General features: G+C 38.2%; 1 protein-coding gene across 2 annotated transcripts in view; it reads left to right on the forward strand.

The window, feature by feature from the left end:
* The first annotated feature begins 505 nt into the window (after nucleotides 1-505).
* aebp1a (AE binding protein 1a) overlaps nucleotides 506-14,538 on the forward strand; it is a 32,996-nt gene continuing 18,963 nt past the window's right edge. Inside the window, exons 1-17 of one of the 2 annotated variants that reach the window (XM_056240685.1) lie at nucleotides 506-1,015; nucleotides 2,643-2,900; nucleotides 2,982-3,041; nucleotides 3,729-3,803; nucleotides 3,880-3,963; nucleotides 4,232-4,294; nucleotides 4,399-4,458; nucleotides 4,929-5,006; nucleotides 5,378-5,487; nucleotides 8,660-8,799; nucleotides 8,886-8,970; nucleotides 9,322-9,466; nucleotides 11,463-11,542; nucleotides 11,698-11,821; nucleotides 12,557-12,753; nucleotides 12,857-13,030; nucleotides 14,125-14,509. In XM_056240685.1, the coding sequence (XP_056096660.1) occupies nucleotides 745-1,015; nucleotides 2,643-2,900; nucleotides 2,982-3,041; nucleotides 3,729-3,803; nucleotides 3,880-3,963; nucleotides 4,232-4,294; nucleotides 4,399-4,458; nucleotides 4,929-5,006; nucleotides 5,378-5,487; nucleotides 8,660-8,799; nucleotides 8,886-8,970; nucleotides 9,322-9,466; nucleotides 11,463-11,542; nucleotides 11,698-11,821; nucleotides 12,557-12,753; nucleotides 12,857-13,030; nucleotides 14,125-14,509 (2,389 nt within the window). In that variant the 5' untranslated portion in view covers nucleotides 506-744. Of the gene's footprint in view, nucleotides 1,016-2,642; nucleotides 2,901-2,981; nucleotides 3,042-3,725; nucleotides 3,804-3,879; nucleotides 3,964-4,231; nucleotides 4,295-4,398; nucleotides 4,459-4,928; nucleotides 5,007-5,377; nucleotides 5,488-8,659; nucleotides 8,800-8,885; nucleotides 8,971-9,321; nucleotides 9,467-11,462; nucleotides 11,543-11,697; nucleotides 11,822-12,556; nucleotides 12,754-12,856; nucleotides 13,031-14,124; nucleotides 14,510-14,538 lie in introns of both variants that reach the window. The other variant, XM_056240684.1, reaches the window with a different exon arrangement.

Here is a 14,538-nt window from a genome sequence, read left to right on the forward strand (position 1 = left end):
CCTACTACTCAGCTTTCTCCACAGAACAAGAGCCTGCTAGCTTAGCTTCCAAAAAAAGATGGCTGACACTATGTGTACATTCTGTGAGTGAGATCCCACCCTCTATGGGCGGGTTGAGAACATGCGAAACAGCTCCTTCTACTGGCTGTAGTCTTTAGCCTCTGGCCAAAAAATCCTCCGATGATGCAAAATGACGATTTTTGCGTCATCGGATGATTTTTTTCCAGACAAAAAATACGTAAATCTCTCCTCTCAGGGGGATATGAGGGTGGAAAGCACGGTAATTCGAAAATACTACAGGTTTTCTACTAATACAAAGCTTAATGCTAAATCCTGAAGTATCCCTTTAAGCAGCAAAGACTATCTTACTTTTCCACAAACCTTTGAACACAAGTGTACATTCTCTCTCTCTCTCTCTCTCTCTCTCTTGGTCTCCTCCTCTTTTTCTCTGTGGGTTTGTCCTGCTCCTCACTCACTCAGAGGGGGATGTCCGAGGAATTCCATTCCACTGAAAGAAGGAAAAACAGCCACAATCCCGTTACATCTGACTTCCACACCAGCTTCATTGATACCATCTCCTGCAGATTATCCAAGAATATCCAAACATCTGGATGAACTACTTTTCATAGACAACCTGACGAATCCAAGCTATCCAGTTTTTGCTTTTCCAACTGTCGCACACTTACCATTCAAAGAGAGACCATCTCTAAACTGTAGTATTGGTGTAGAAGGTCCCAGTTGACCATGCAGGCACCGAGGGTTTCACTGTATGCAACCTTATTTGCCCTGTGCTGGATTTTGACGTTTGTTATCAATGAAGAGTTGGTTAATGCTGCCAAGTCCAAACAGAGAACCAGAGGCGTCCAAATGAAGCAAAACAGCGGCATTATTTCAAAAAGAGAAGATCTACATGATGGACTTTCAGAAGACACTCAGATGGACGAGCCTGGAGCAGAAGAAATGGCTGAAAAAGAAAAACCAAAGGGAAAAAAGACATCTGAAGAGTTATTAGCTGGTAAGTTGCTTGCTCAACATTGAACAGAATAAGACTTTAGACTTTATGTAGCTAATGATGTTTTTGGTGTTTGCAGCCCAGTTTCATGTAGGATAGGAAGGCTGTGATTTGTCATAATGACAGATATCTGGCTCAGACAAAAGCTTTACTGGCTCCTTTGAGGTTATGCAACATTTTTAGTGAAACCATGACTGGTCAGTCCACTGACACACTTTCTGCTGTCGTTTTTTCTTCCTTTTGTCTTTCATTTGAGGGGGAAAAAAACACGAAGGAGGCATGTGGGAATGAAATTATAGTTGTGGGCTAGAAAAAGGGTTGAATGAGAATCACAGATGGTTTCTGAAAACACTACGGGTTTTGAATACGAAAACAAACATCTCTGTTTTGCTCACGTCAGAGTCCTGTGAGGTTTGGGAAACACAGACGGGAAGAGAGACAGAGCCGACATTTGGTTTGAATTGAAACACTCAAGAGTTATCGGATCTGTTTGAGACAGCTGTGTGTGTGTGTGTGTGTGTGTGACAGCTTTCCTTCAGTCGCCTCGGCCTGAAAACTATCAACAGGAGGAAGTTGCACAGCATCCGCAGGGACATTTTATCGGTCTTTTGTAGCTCGGAAGATCTCAATTATCTTGTAGGATTAACTTTGTCTCAGATGTTTCTCCTAAAATTTCTGGGGACAAAAAACAGACCAAAATGAGTCAATAGTTGTCATCCAGTAAGAGTAAAAAGCTGTTAAATAAAATATGAGTCCATATTGAGATCTAAGTTTGAGACATTGTTAAGATCTCTTCCGAAACTCTAGAGGAGAAATCTGTTGTAAAAACAAAAAGATTATTGGAGTATGTTTTACAAGAAAATACTAGACTTTCTACTTTAAACTGTAATGTTTAATTCAATGTGTTACTTGTTGTTTCTTTGTAATTATTTGTGGAATTCACTAGCAATTTATATGCCGTTCTTTTCTAAAGCAAAAGTCTCCATTTCCACTGTTTATTTACATTTAATCTCATTGCTGTCAAGGAGAAACAACATTTTAGATAAGACCTCTTTGGTAACTCTGTGCTGAAGTTAAATCTTTAAACATAAGCTAGTGTAATAATTCATATCCGAAAGGAGGGATGACTTCCAGTCCAAGCAGTGATTTATTTGTGTTTCCATGGTCTGGATTTAATCTGATAGTATTTCAAGTGTTGCTTCCACCATCAGAGTGGTTTCAGTAGTTTATGACAGCCGTAAAACTTTATAAAAGCTTCTCTTTGATTTGTTAAATTTGAACAACTATGAGTTTGACTCAAAGCGGCCGTCTAAATAGGCAACATGTCAGTGTGACATCTTTATGTGTGAATAAAACAGGAGCCTGTACAAAAGAAAAGCACAAAAGGGACCAATTGTAAATTTCTTTCTATTTAATTTATCTGAAGGAACTTTAGGACAAACATCTGAGCAACATTTTGCTCTGGGTTTATGGAAAAGCATCATATCTTTAACATAAATGCACAAGACAAATATGGATGTGTTCTTTTGCATCTAAAAAGATGAAGCTGAAACTTTTTCTTACAGCTTTCATCATTAGATTAATAGTGATGTCCTTACGTATTTATATCATTCTCTCATTTATTGTCTAGCCAAGGCAAAGAAGGCGGCTGAGAAGGAAGCCAAAGCCAAGAAACCGAAGCCCACCAAAAAACCCAAACCTCCAAAACCAACAAAGAAACCCAAACCCCCAAGGCCCACCAAGAAGCCAAAGCCTCCAAAACCCACTAAAAAGCTGAAAGCATTGAAGCCCACCACAACGCCAACAACCAGAGAAACTAAACCAACCAGAAAGTCAACCATGGAGGAAGAGGAGGAGAAACTGCTCTTGGAGCTGGGATGGGACACGTGTATGTTTATACAATCTTCTGGCGCATTATTCTTTTAAAGTGAATCCTAATGTGGCCTTTAAATACAGTTTATATGCTTAGTATTTCCAACAGTACCACCAAGGGAGACAGAGATGAAGAAACCCATTGGCCCAGATCATGGTATGCCAACATATACAACACATAGAGAATGAGTTGCAAAACGTCAGAACTTTCTCTAATCCCAAGTGAGACTTTTGAGCTCGTTTTAGCCTTCAGATCTCAGTTTTGTGGAAGTCTTTAGAGCTTTCTGCAATGCAGATTCTGAGTGGGCCTAATTATAAGTCATTGGTACATTGACTTCCCGAGGAGTGTAAACAATGTGGTAAAAAAAAAAAAAAAAAAAAAAAATACCACAGACTTATATTGAAGAACAGATCTGAGACCAAAGCATCAGAGACTTGGAGAAGAAACCACCTAGAAATCCGAAATGACACACTTCACCTTTCATTCCCTTTAATTCCATATTTATGGAAGCCCATTTCCACCACATACAAAAAATCATGCTTTGGTAAATCATAATTATGATATAAAAAGTCATGACATACTAAGTCATATTGATGAGATGAAAAGTCTCATTTTGACATACTATGGACGTTTTTTGAACATTCTGTTTTTTGAACATTCTGTTTTTTGAACATTCTGTTTTTTGAACATTCTGAAACAACTTTGAATGAACATTCTATTAACGTTCCTGTAAGAATGTTTGTTCATAACACTAACGTGAGCCATAGTTCTGAGAACATTCCCTGTTAGCTGGGTAGTCACAATATTTCTCTTTGTTTATCTCTCGTTTTTTTCTTACAGTAGACGTGCACAGCAAGAAAGACACCATGACACCACCCTCAATCAAAGAGCTTGACACGGATTACTGGGACGCCCGACGTATGTTTGAAGCAATGCACATTAGCATCAAATTCTCAAAATACTACTACTAATAAACTATTTTATCACTTGATAGAAGAAGTTCAAGAGCCCGACCTCATCCCTAAAGTCAAGGAGCCTCCCAGGACTGATGACCCAAGTATATACTTACCAATCCCAGGTAACAAAAGTCTGGAAAAGTTGGTACTTGTAACAAAAAAGAAACCATAGCAACATGCTAGAAACCACTCTGAACACCAGCAACAACACCATAGGATCTCTACAGGATCAAGTGTTGCAATATACAAGCAAATACCACACAATTTATGCAAACATCACACATGCAATTTCATTTATGCACCAATGTGAAAATGCAAACAGCAATGCAATGCATGAATGAATGCAAATAAATATTACTCACATTTGTCAAATAATCCTTTTTCATCTAGAGGAAACCACTACCACCCCTCGAACAATCGCCCCTTGGTATGAGGAATATGATTATTCTGACTGTACGTTTGCACCATTTCAGTCTTTCTCAAAGAGCTTGAATCTGTCATAATGTTTTGAATGCATGGAATATTTGTATCCTAATACGCTCTCTCTGAATAATCAGTGGCAGCAAAGAAGCTGGAAGAAGAGCTAGAAAGAGCCAGAAAGGCCAAAGAGGAGAAGGGTCTGTAAATCAGTTTAATGTTGGTTCAAATGGGCTTTTATTGCATGCATATGTTGACCAGCTGAGATGTAGTGAAAAATGCCTGTTATTTATTTATTAGAAAGCATTTAGCTGTTCTGTTTGTATTTTTGTGTCTTTTAAATGTTTTTACTATGACAGAAAATAAATAAGTTTAGCAATGCATGCTTAACTGTTTTGAAAATGTCAATGTAAAACTGTAAATAATGTTGCAATGTAAAACAGGCTGCAGTATCTTAAAAAAAACAAAAACATTTTGGGCTGAAACGTGTTCTTCACAAGCTTTGTGAGATTCATAAATAAACTTTGCGAGTTTATTTATTATGAAATAAACAAGTGCAAGTTTTTAGCACATTTTTCTCTCTGAGTTGTGCTGGCATTTATTCAATAGGTAAAAACAACAAAGATTTACCAGTTTCAACTATTTTAAGTCTCTCAATTCCCTTACACAGCGGAAAAACTACGGAAGATGTGGGAAGAGGAGGAGGAGGAGAAGAGAAAGCAGACGCCTCCTCATGCCGAGCCAAAGAGTGAGTATTTCTGGAAAACAGCCACAAATCACATTATAATCAGAGCAAAACACACAGTCTCTTATGGAAGGGGGTATTGTAAATGCAGAAGTGGTTTTCTGTGAGTTCAGTGAGCAAACTCTGAGCTGAAAGCAGTAAATGTCAGAGCCGACATGTTCTTCCCCCACAGTGATTTTGGTTTCCAGCTGGAGTTTCTGGCTTTCTGGACCAGAACTGTTGGCTCCAGCTTCAGCCTTTGTTCAGCACAAATGGTTTTCCTCTGTAAAAAATGAGAGATAGTCAGTGTCTGAAATACATCTGCTCAGAGAAAGCTGTCAGTGCTCTTATCATAGGATTTAAGAAAGAATGAAACAGTGTTTCTCGTCCTTCAGAGTGTCCTCCTCTAGGCATGGAGTCCCATCGCGTGGAGGACGATCAGATACTGGCATCTTCTATGTCTCATCATGGATTTTCAGCTCTGAGAGGACGTCTAAACATGCAGGTACATGCATAGTCAAACCATATTACAGTTTCATAAGACTTCAAATATTGTTAGGAGGAGGATAATAGCTAGGATCATATACACTCACCTAAATGATTATTAGGAACACTTGTTCAATTTCTCATTAATGCAATTATCTAATCAACCAATCACATGGCAGTTGCTTCAATGCATTTAGGGGTGTGGTCCTGGTCAAGACAATCTCCTGAACTCCAAACTGAATGTCAGAATGGGAAAGAAAGGTGATTTAAGCAATTTTGAGCGTGGCATGGTTGTTGGTGCCAGACGGGCCGGTCTGAGTATTTCACAATCTGCTCAGTTACTGGGATTTTCACGCACAACCATTTCTAGGGTTTACAAAGAATGGTGTGAAAAGGGAAAAACATCCAGTATGCGGCAGTCCTGTGGGCGAAAATGCCTTGTTGATGCTAGAGGTCAGAGGAGAATGGGCCGACTGATTCAAGCTGATAGAAGAGCAACTTTGACTGAAATAACCACTCGTTACAACCGAGGTATGCAGCAAAGCATTTGTGAAGCCACAACACGCACTACCTTGAGGCGGATGGGCTACAACAGCAGAAGACCCCACCGGGTACCACTCATCTCCACTACAAATAGGAAAAAGAGGCTACAATTTGCAAGAGCTCACCAAAATTGGACAGTTGAAGACTGGAAAATTGTTGCCAGGTCTGATGAGTCTCGATTTCTGTTGAGACATTCAGATGGTAGAGTCAGAATTTGGCGTAAACAGAATGAGAACATGGATCCATCATGCCTTGTTACCACTGTGCAGGCTGGTGGTGGTGGTGTAATGGTGTGGGGGATGTTTTCTTGGCACACTTTAGGCCCCTTAGTGCCAATTGGGCATCGTTTAAATGCCACGGCCTACCTGAGCATAGTTTCTGACCATGTCCATCCCTTTATGGCCACCATGTACCCATCATCTCATGGCTACTTCCAGCAGGATAATGGACCATGTCACAAAGCTCGAATCATTTCAAATTGGTTTCTTGAACATGACAATGAGTTCACTGTACTAAAATGGCCCCCACAGTCACCAGATCTCAACCCAATAGAGCATCTTTGGGATGTGGTGGAACGGGAGCTTCGTGCCCTGGATGTGCATCCCACAAATCTCCATCAACTGCAAGATGCTATCCTATCAATATGGGCCAACATTTCTAAAGAATGCTTTCAGCACCTTGTTGAATCAATGCCACGTAGAATTAAGGCAGTTCTGAAGGCGAAAGGGGGTCAAACACAGTATTAGTATGGTGTTCCTAATAATCCTTTAGGTGAGTGTATTTCAAAATACTTGAAAATATTCCAGTGCTTAATCACTGCAAACTTACTTAGTACAAATAACTAAACATTCTTGAACCAGGATACATTTGCTTGAGATGGAAAAGGCTTGTTTTCTGGAAGAAAAAGTTTTTGCTTAAAACAAGAAAAAATATCTGCCTATGGGGTCAGAAAAATAATATTAATTCAAATTCACTGGCAGATATTTTTTTATATTTGTTGTTCTAAGCAAAAACCTGCTTATTTAGATATTTTTCAGAAAACAAGACTTAATATCTCATGTAATATTTCCTCTCATGTAAATGTATCTTGATGAAAGTTGAGAATGAGATATTTGTACTGGAAAACAAGACACAAACGCAGAGTAATAAAATATTATTTTGCAATGTTCAAATCACATTCATGCCAAAACTAGCCAATACTGTGCACACATATCTAAGATGAGAAGATTAAATAGAAATTTAAGCTGCTTAATAAAAATAAATAACAAATTGTAACAATAAATAACGAGCTGTAAAAAAAGCATGGCTTAGCTGGTCAGCCTAAAACAATAAAAAGTGCCCCAAAACATCAAACTAGTGGAAACTAGCTAGGTGAACAACTAAGACATGCCAAGATAATTCAATAATTTAATAATAAATTCAAGCAGAAAACAGATTATTTCACAAGCAAAGACTTTATATATTAGGAAGTCGGTTCACTCGCATTACTGTGAATGGGAGAAAGTGCAACACGCAATATGGCGGAAAAAGTCCCTTCTTCTAAATATATAAACCAATCGCCAATTAAGCTCTGGCTGAGACACGTGCTTATGACTGACTGCACATGTGCGTTGGTTGGTCCAGCCTCAAAAAGCAGTTTTTTGTCATGATTTGAGCATTTAGAAACAAAATGTATGTGAAAGTTGTTTAAATATGAAATTTAATAGCTCGGTGAACAGCTTTGTAGAATGTGATGTTTCCCCATTCAAAGAGATAGGAGCTGCACTTGTATGACTGAAATGGCCGTCCCGAGAGGCGTTTCACAGATGGACACCGAGTGAAATGACTTTCCTTAAAGGGGTGGTTGATTATGATTTCACATTTCTAACTTAAGTTAGTGTGTAATGTTGCTGTTCGAACATAAACAACATCTGCAAAGTTACAACGCTCAAAGTTCAAAGCAAAGGGAGATATTTTCTTTTAAAGAAATGGCTTTTTAAGGACTACAACAAACATCACGAACATCATTGACATCACGAACCCTAAAATTTACATAAACCCCGCCCCCTGGAACACGATTTATAGATTATCAAGACAGAATATGCTAATAAATTACTAGAAGATAACTACACATAAGCTACATAAATTCATCAACTAACCATTCAGAAATGTTGTCTACATGTTGTCCCTTCTTCTTGAGTCTCTCCATCTTTCTGACTCCGGTTTGAACATAAAAAGCTAAAAGTTTTTGAAAATTTCAGTGCATGTGTGTGTGTGAGGTAAAAGGACACAAGCTGTTGTAGCTCCGCCCCCTGTGCCGGGAGCAGCAGCTCATTTGCATTTAAAGGGACAGGCACAAAAACGGTTTTTGCTCACCCTCAAAAAGTGACAACTTGTTAACATGCTATATAGAAATATCTGAGGGATATTTTGAGCTAAAACTTCACGCACACTCTGGGGACATCAGAGATTTATTTTACATCATGTGAAGCATTATGCCACCCTTTTAAAAGGACTTTGACTATAGTATTTGTGCGAGCAGTTAAGACAGATGTCATGCATTGACACATTTAGCTGTGGTACTCATGTGAGTAATGCAAGTTCAGGGTCATGAGGAAATATTAATGCATAAAAAAATATCGATTTTAAAGTGAGCATCTGTTTTGCAGAACTCAGCTGATGAGGAGGACGTTTACGGCGGAGCGTGGTGTGCTGATACGGAGGAGAAGGAGCACTGGTTTCAGGTGAACGCCCGTCGAGAGGTGGAGTTCACAGGGGTCATTACGCAGGGCAGGAGCTCAGAGTCACAGTAAGAGAGGAGGAGTCAAAACATTCAGACTTTTCTGATAACAAGTGTTGCAGAAAGACAAGGAGATGCTTCCTTCTCTCTTCCAGTAATGACTTTGTGTCGTCGTATTTCGTGGCCTTCAGTAACGACAGCCGTGAATGGACGGTGCTTCATGATGGTTACGCCGAGTGGGTCAGTTCACATACACTTTATGTTAAAACGGCATTAAACTATATTATAGTCAATAGGGGTGTAACGGTACACAAACATGACGGTTCGGTACTTACCTCGATATTGAAGTCACGGTTCACTACGGGTTTGCTATCAGGGGGAGAAAACTAAACACAAAATTGCTTCATTTTTTAATTAAACTGTTTGTTTTAAAAACAAAACAAATGTGTATATGCAATAAATTCTATTATGATAAAAAATTTCTTGATAATAAAAAAAACAAAAACGATTCAGGACGAATACATGTACCGTTACACTCATGTCAAGCATCTTGCACGGCCAAAACCTGTTTCATTCTTCTTCATCCTACAGCTCTTTTATGGGAATGTGGATAAAGACACTCCAGTAATGACGGAGTTCTCGTATCCTGTGGTGGCGCGTTACATGCGTGTTCTCCCGCAGAGCTGGAACGGCAGCCTGTGCATGAGGATAGAAGTGCTCGGATGCCCATTACCCAGTAAGCACTGCTGCTCTCACCTGAGCCTGACTCATTCCTTTCAAGTGGTGCTCACTGAAGAGCCAAATGACATCCAGCTCTGTCCCTCTCAACGTCATAGTCCATCTCCACCTGTGTGGATCTAATGGGTGGAGGGAATAGTGTTATGGGTGGGGTAGGGTGTGGTTGGACCTTCTAGCTCCACTCATTACGCCCAAATTACATAGAGAGAGAGGATTTCACGCTCCACCCATTTGTTTTGGTACTGCTCTGAAATACACTTTTATATGACAGGGCTGTAACCAGTTTCCTTTACTGTTCTATTTCTTTATGCTTTATAAAAAAAAAAGTTACAATTCAGACTTTTTTTCTTACAATTGCGAGATATAAAGTCAGAATTGCGAGATATAAAGTCAGAATTGCGTGATATAAAGTCAGAATTGCGAGATATAAAGTCAGAATTGATTGATATAAAGTCGCAATTGCGTGATATAAAGTCAGAATTGCGAGATATAAAGTCAGAATTGCGTGATATAAAGTCGCAATTTCGTGTTATAAAGTCAGAATTGCGAGATATAAAGTCAGAATTGATTGATATAAAGTCGCAATTGCGTGTTATAAAGTCAGAATTGCGAGATATAAAGTCAGAATTGCGTGATATAAAGTCGCAATTTCGTGTTATAAAGTCAGAATTGCGAGATATAAAGTCAGAATTGATTGATATAAAGTCGCAATTGCGTGTTATAAAGTCAGAATTGCGAGATATAAAGTCAGAATTGCGTGATATAAAGTCGCAATTTCGTGTTGTAAAGTCAGAATTGCGTGATATAAAGTCGCAATTGCGTGTTATAAAGTCAGAATTGTGAGATATAAACTAATCTGAGGGGACAAAAGTTGGCCTGATAACTCGCAATATATCTCACAATTCTGAGAAAAGATGTCAGAATTTCGAGATATAAACTCGCAATTATGTGTTATAAAGTCAGAATTGCCAGATGTAAACTCGCAATTGTGAGATAAAAAGTCTCAATTCTGTCTTTTTCTCTCGCAATTGCGCCTTTATTTCTCAGAATTGCGACTTTATATCTCACAACTCTGACTTCATATCTCGCAAATGTGAGATAAAAAGTCGCTATTATTATTTATTTATTTATTTTTTATTCAGTGGCGGAAACAAGCTTCCATAGATACATGATATTAATCCAAAAAAACTCTATTGGAACTCTAACTCTATTTTGACATTAATCTAATAAGTTTTTACCACAACAAAATCAAAATGATCATGACAAAATAAAAAGTAAAAATTGTGACTTCGAAGACTAATTTCAACTTATGTCATAACATTTTGAATCTCATAATTATTTAAATTATATAATTTTGACTTTTTATCTCATCATTGACTTATCATGCATTAATTTTGACTTTTTAATCTAATAATTTTGACTATTTTAATCTCATAATTTTGACACCCATTTGTATGTCCTTATTATTATGACTTTTATCTTATAATTATGACTTTTTATCTCCTTATGACTTAGTATGTTATAATTTAGACTTTTTCATAATAATGACTTTTTATCTCATGACTAAGTATGTCATAATTATGTCATTTTATGTCATAATTTTGACGTTTTTTCCTTATAATTTAAACTTTTTATGTCATAATATTTTTTATTTCATAATCACAGTTTTGGAATTTCATAATTATGATTAACCAAAACATTTGTTTTTCTTATGTGTTAGAAATGGGCTTCCATATCTAAATCATATTTTTCTATTTAAAAAAACAACAACTTTTCAATAAAAATCTTTTTCAATAATTTTTCAATTTTTTAATCATATTCTGTCATGGAAGTCTTAAAAAGTCTAAAATTATATATGACAGGAATTGGCTTTCATATATAAACCATTACATATCTAAATGTGATTTCAAATAACATTTTTCAAACAAAAAACTTTTTTTTTCATCATATTTTTGTCATGTATCAAATAAGCTCAAATGAGTCTCTCTTACCAGCTAGCTATCCAACTGAGAACGACGTTCCACCGACGGATGATCTCGATTACAGGCATCACAACTACAAAGAGATGAGACAGGTGAGACGTTTACAGCCACACAGGTATTCTCAAGGTCAAAGCTGAGGTTCAGATGCACGTCACAACACGTCCAGCGTGAAGTTTGGACTCTCTTTTGTAGTCTTGTGGAAAAGCTGCTGTCCTGCAAGTGTTTTCATGTATGTGTGTATAAACAGATGATGAAGGTCATAAATGAAGAATGTCCCAACATCACCAGAATATACAACATCGGAAAAAGCTCTCAAGGGCTGAAGATGTACGCCATGGAGATCTCAGATAACCCTGGAGAACATGAGACAGGTAGTTCCTAAGAGGGTTTCCTCTTGTGATAGATCTGGGTCAACCTGGCCAGTTAAACTGGAATTTTAAAGTCCCCCTGTAGTCAATAATTGTATCCCTTAAACTCATCTTTGATCACCAAAATGACATATTTCAACGTTTTTTTTTCCTTGAAAAAAAAATTGTTCATGGCTTAAAATATTTTTAATGTAACTCGACACCCTTGCCTCATTTAGTATACGAGGTTATATGAATATGCAAATGAGCCCCGCCTCCACTCACTCAGCTCAGAGATCCACTGGTTGACGATCACACGTTGATCTGATTGGTTACAAGGTCGTTTGTGACGTCAGAAACACCAGCGATTTCAAACCGTGTTTTTGAGACTGTCTTTGGTTCACTGCAGTTTTAAGGAGAAAATACTCAGCAATGCTGTCGACTTATGAATTCACACATGGTTTGTCTTAAAATACACCACAATATCAAATACACCACATAGACATATAAACAACATTAAAAACTTGATTTTCACCACAGGGGGACTTTAATAGAAATTGTGCATCTGAAAGGTTATATTTCATAACTTTTTAAATTCTAAAACTTGTTTAAATGGAAAAAAGTTCCCATATTTTCAATGTGGTCTCAAACTTTTGCACCTAGCCATGTATAAATAGCCTACAGATATTTTATTGTTTAAGTCAATTGACTGGTCAATCACTAATTTGCTCCCACCAAGTCAAACCATGTTTTTCTAAGGTGAACCAGAGTTCCGGTACACAGCAGGGCTTCATGGGAATGAAGTGCTGGGCAGGGAACTTGTGCTGCTCTTGATGCAGTTCTTGTGTAAAGAATACAATGACGACAATCCGCGAGTGCGCCGCATTGTGGAAGGAGTGCGCATCCATCTAGTGCCGTCCCTGAACCCTGACGCCTATGAGCTGGCCTTCGAGATGGTGAGACACACTTTAAACAAATAATCCCTGTTCTCGGCCCATGCCGTTTCTGTTTGTCATCATGTGACTCATTGTTTTCTTGGGCGGATGCTTGTTTGTCTAGGGCTCTGAAATGGGAAACTGGGCTTTGGGCCACTGGACAGAAGAGGGATACGATATTTTCCAGAATTTCCCAGACCTGAACAGTGTCCTGTGGGGTGCGGAGGACAGGGGATGGGTGCCACGGATCGTTCCCAATCACCATATTCCCATGCCTGAGAATTTTCTCAATGGCTCTGTGAGTGGAACTGAAGAAAGAGCCCTGCTTAGCCACAAAGCTGCCTTCAAGTCAATCTAGATAGATCCTACTTAAGTTTGGAAATAGTGCAATGATTTAAAAAATCTAAATCAATCAGTAAATAGGTGGGTAGATGGAAAAATGGATTGGGCAATCTATGGAAGCTTGTTTCTGCCACAGAATAAAACATTTAAAAGATAATTACGACTTTTTATCATGCAATTCAGACTTTTTTTCTCACAATTGCGAGTTTAAATCTTGCAATTCTGACTTTATTTCTTAGAATTGCAAGTTTAAATCACGTAATTTTAGAAGTGTGATATGTAAACACAATTGCGAGAAAAAAGTGAGAATTGTGAGATAAAAAGTTGCAATTACCCTTTTTTAATTCAGTGGCAAAAACAATAGCAATCTTTTTCAATAAATTTTTTTTCAAAATCCAGACAAATACAACAGTAAAAAAAAAGAGAAACTTCACGTTTGTTCGCAAAGGGAAAACTACAGTGCTTTTGTGAGCGAACACAAAGTTTATTGAGATAAGGCAATAGTTTTGCAAGTGAATGCAAAAGCATGCATTGAAATATACTTTTTTCTTCCATCTCATATTTTTTTCTAATTTCATATTATTTATTTCAATTGATTACAAGATTAGTTTCATGTCTGTCTATGTATTGTTCAACTGATATTTTTAGAGAGAGAAATCTGATTACACTTTTGAAGATGTAATTATTACTAGTTAGTAATTAATTATTTAAGAGTAACTTACCCAACACTGATTTTCTGCAACACAATTTTTCTTGTCAAGTAGCCTGCATAAATATTGTTGCAAGGATGTTTCAGATATTTTTCACTGGAAAACAAAGCTAAAACTAATTTTTGCAACAAGAAATAAAAAGCAAAATGAACAAGACCGGAAAATAAACAAACAAAACTTTTACAGTCATTAATGACTAAAACTAAATCTGACCGAACCGAATATACAATGTTGTTCATCTCGTAAACATAATTCTGACATGACTTGAAGGCAGAATAGTTCTGTCAGTAATTTATCTTCCAGAGTTTCATTTACAAAACAAACCAAACCTGCACTCTAGGTCGCAGTTGAAACAAAAGCAATCATCAGTTGGATGGAGAGGACACCGTTTGTTCTGGGCGCTAATCTCCAGGGCGGAGAGAAGATCGTCACGTACCCCTTCGACATGCAGCGTCCACCCCGGGCCACGGGCTCGGACAGCAGGGGGGGTCAGCCGGGGTTTGAGTACCACCACATGAACGAAGAAACATGGGCCAGGATTCAGCGACAGAACGAGGGCGCTCTTCGCGAGACGGCGGACGAAAACCTGTTTCGGTGGCTCGCCATGACGTACGCGCACAGTCACCTGACCTTGACGGAGAACCACCGCGGGTCCTGTCACACCGATGACATCACGGGCGGCCAGGGCATCATCAACCGGGCCAGCTGGAAGCCGGTTGTGGGCAGTATGTAATGATTTAAAAACTTCTACACT

The sequence above is a fragment of the Rhinichthys klamathensis genome, unplaced genomic scaffold, assembly GCF_029890125.1.
Source record: "Rhinichthys klamathensis goyatoka isolate OS25496 unplaced genomic scaffold, OSU_Roscu_1.1 h1tg000606l_1, whole genome shotgun sequence".
In the NCBI taxonomy this organism is placed as follows: domain Eukaryota; kingdom Metazoa; phylum Chordata; class Actinopteri; order Cypriniformes; family Leuciscidae; genus Rhinichthys; species Rhinichthys klamathensis.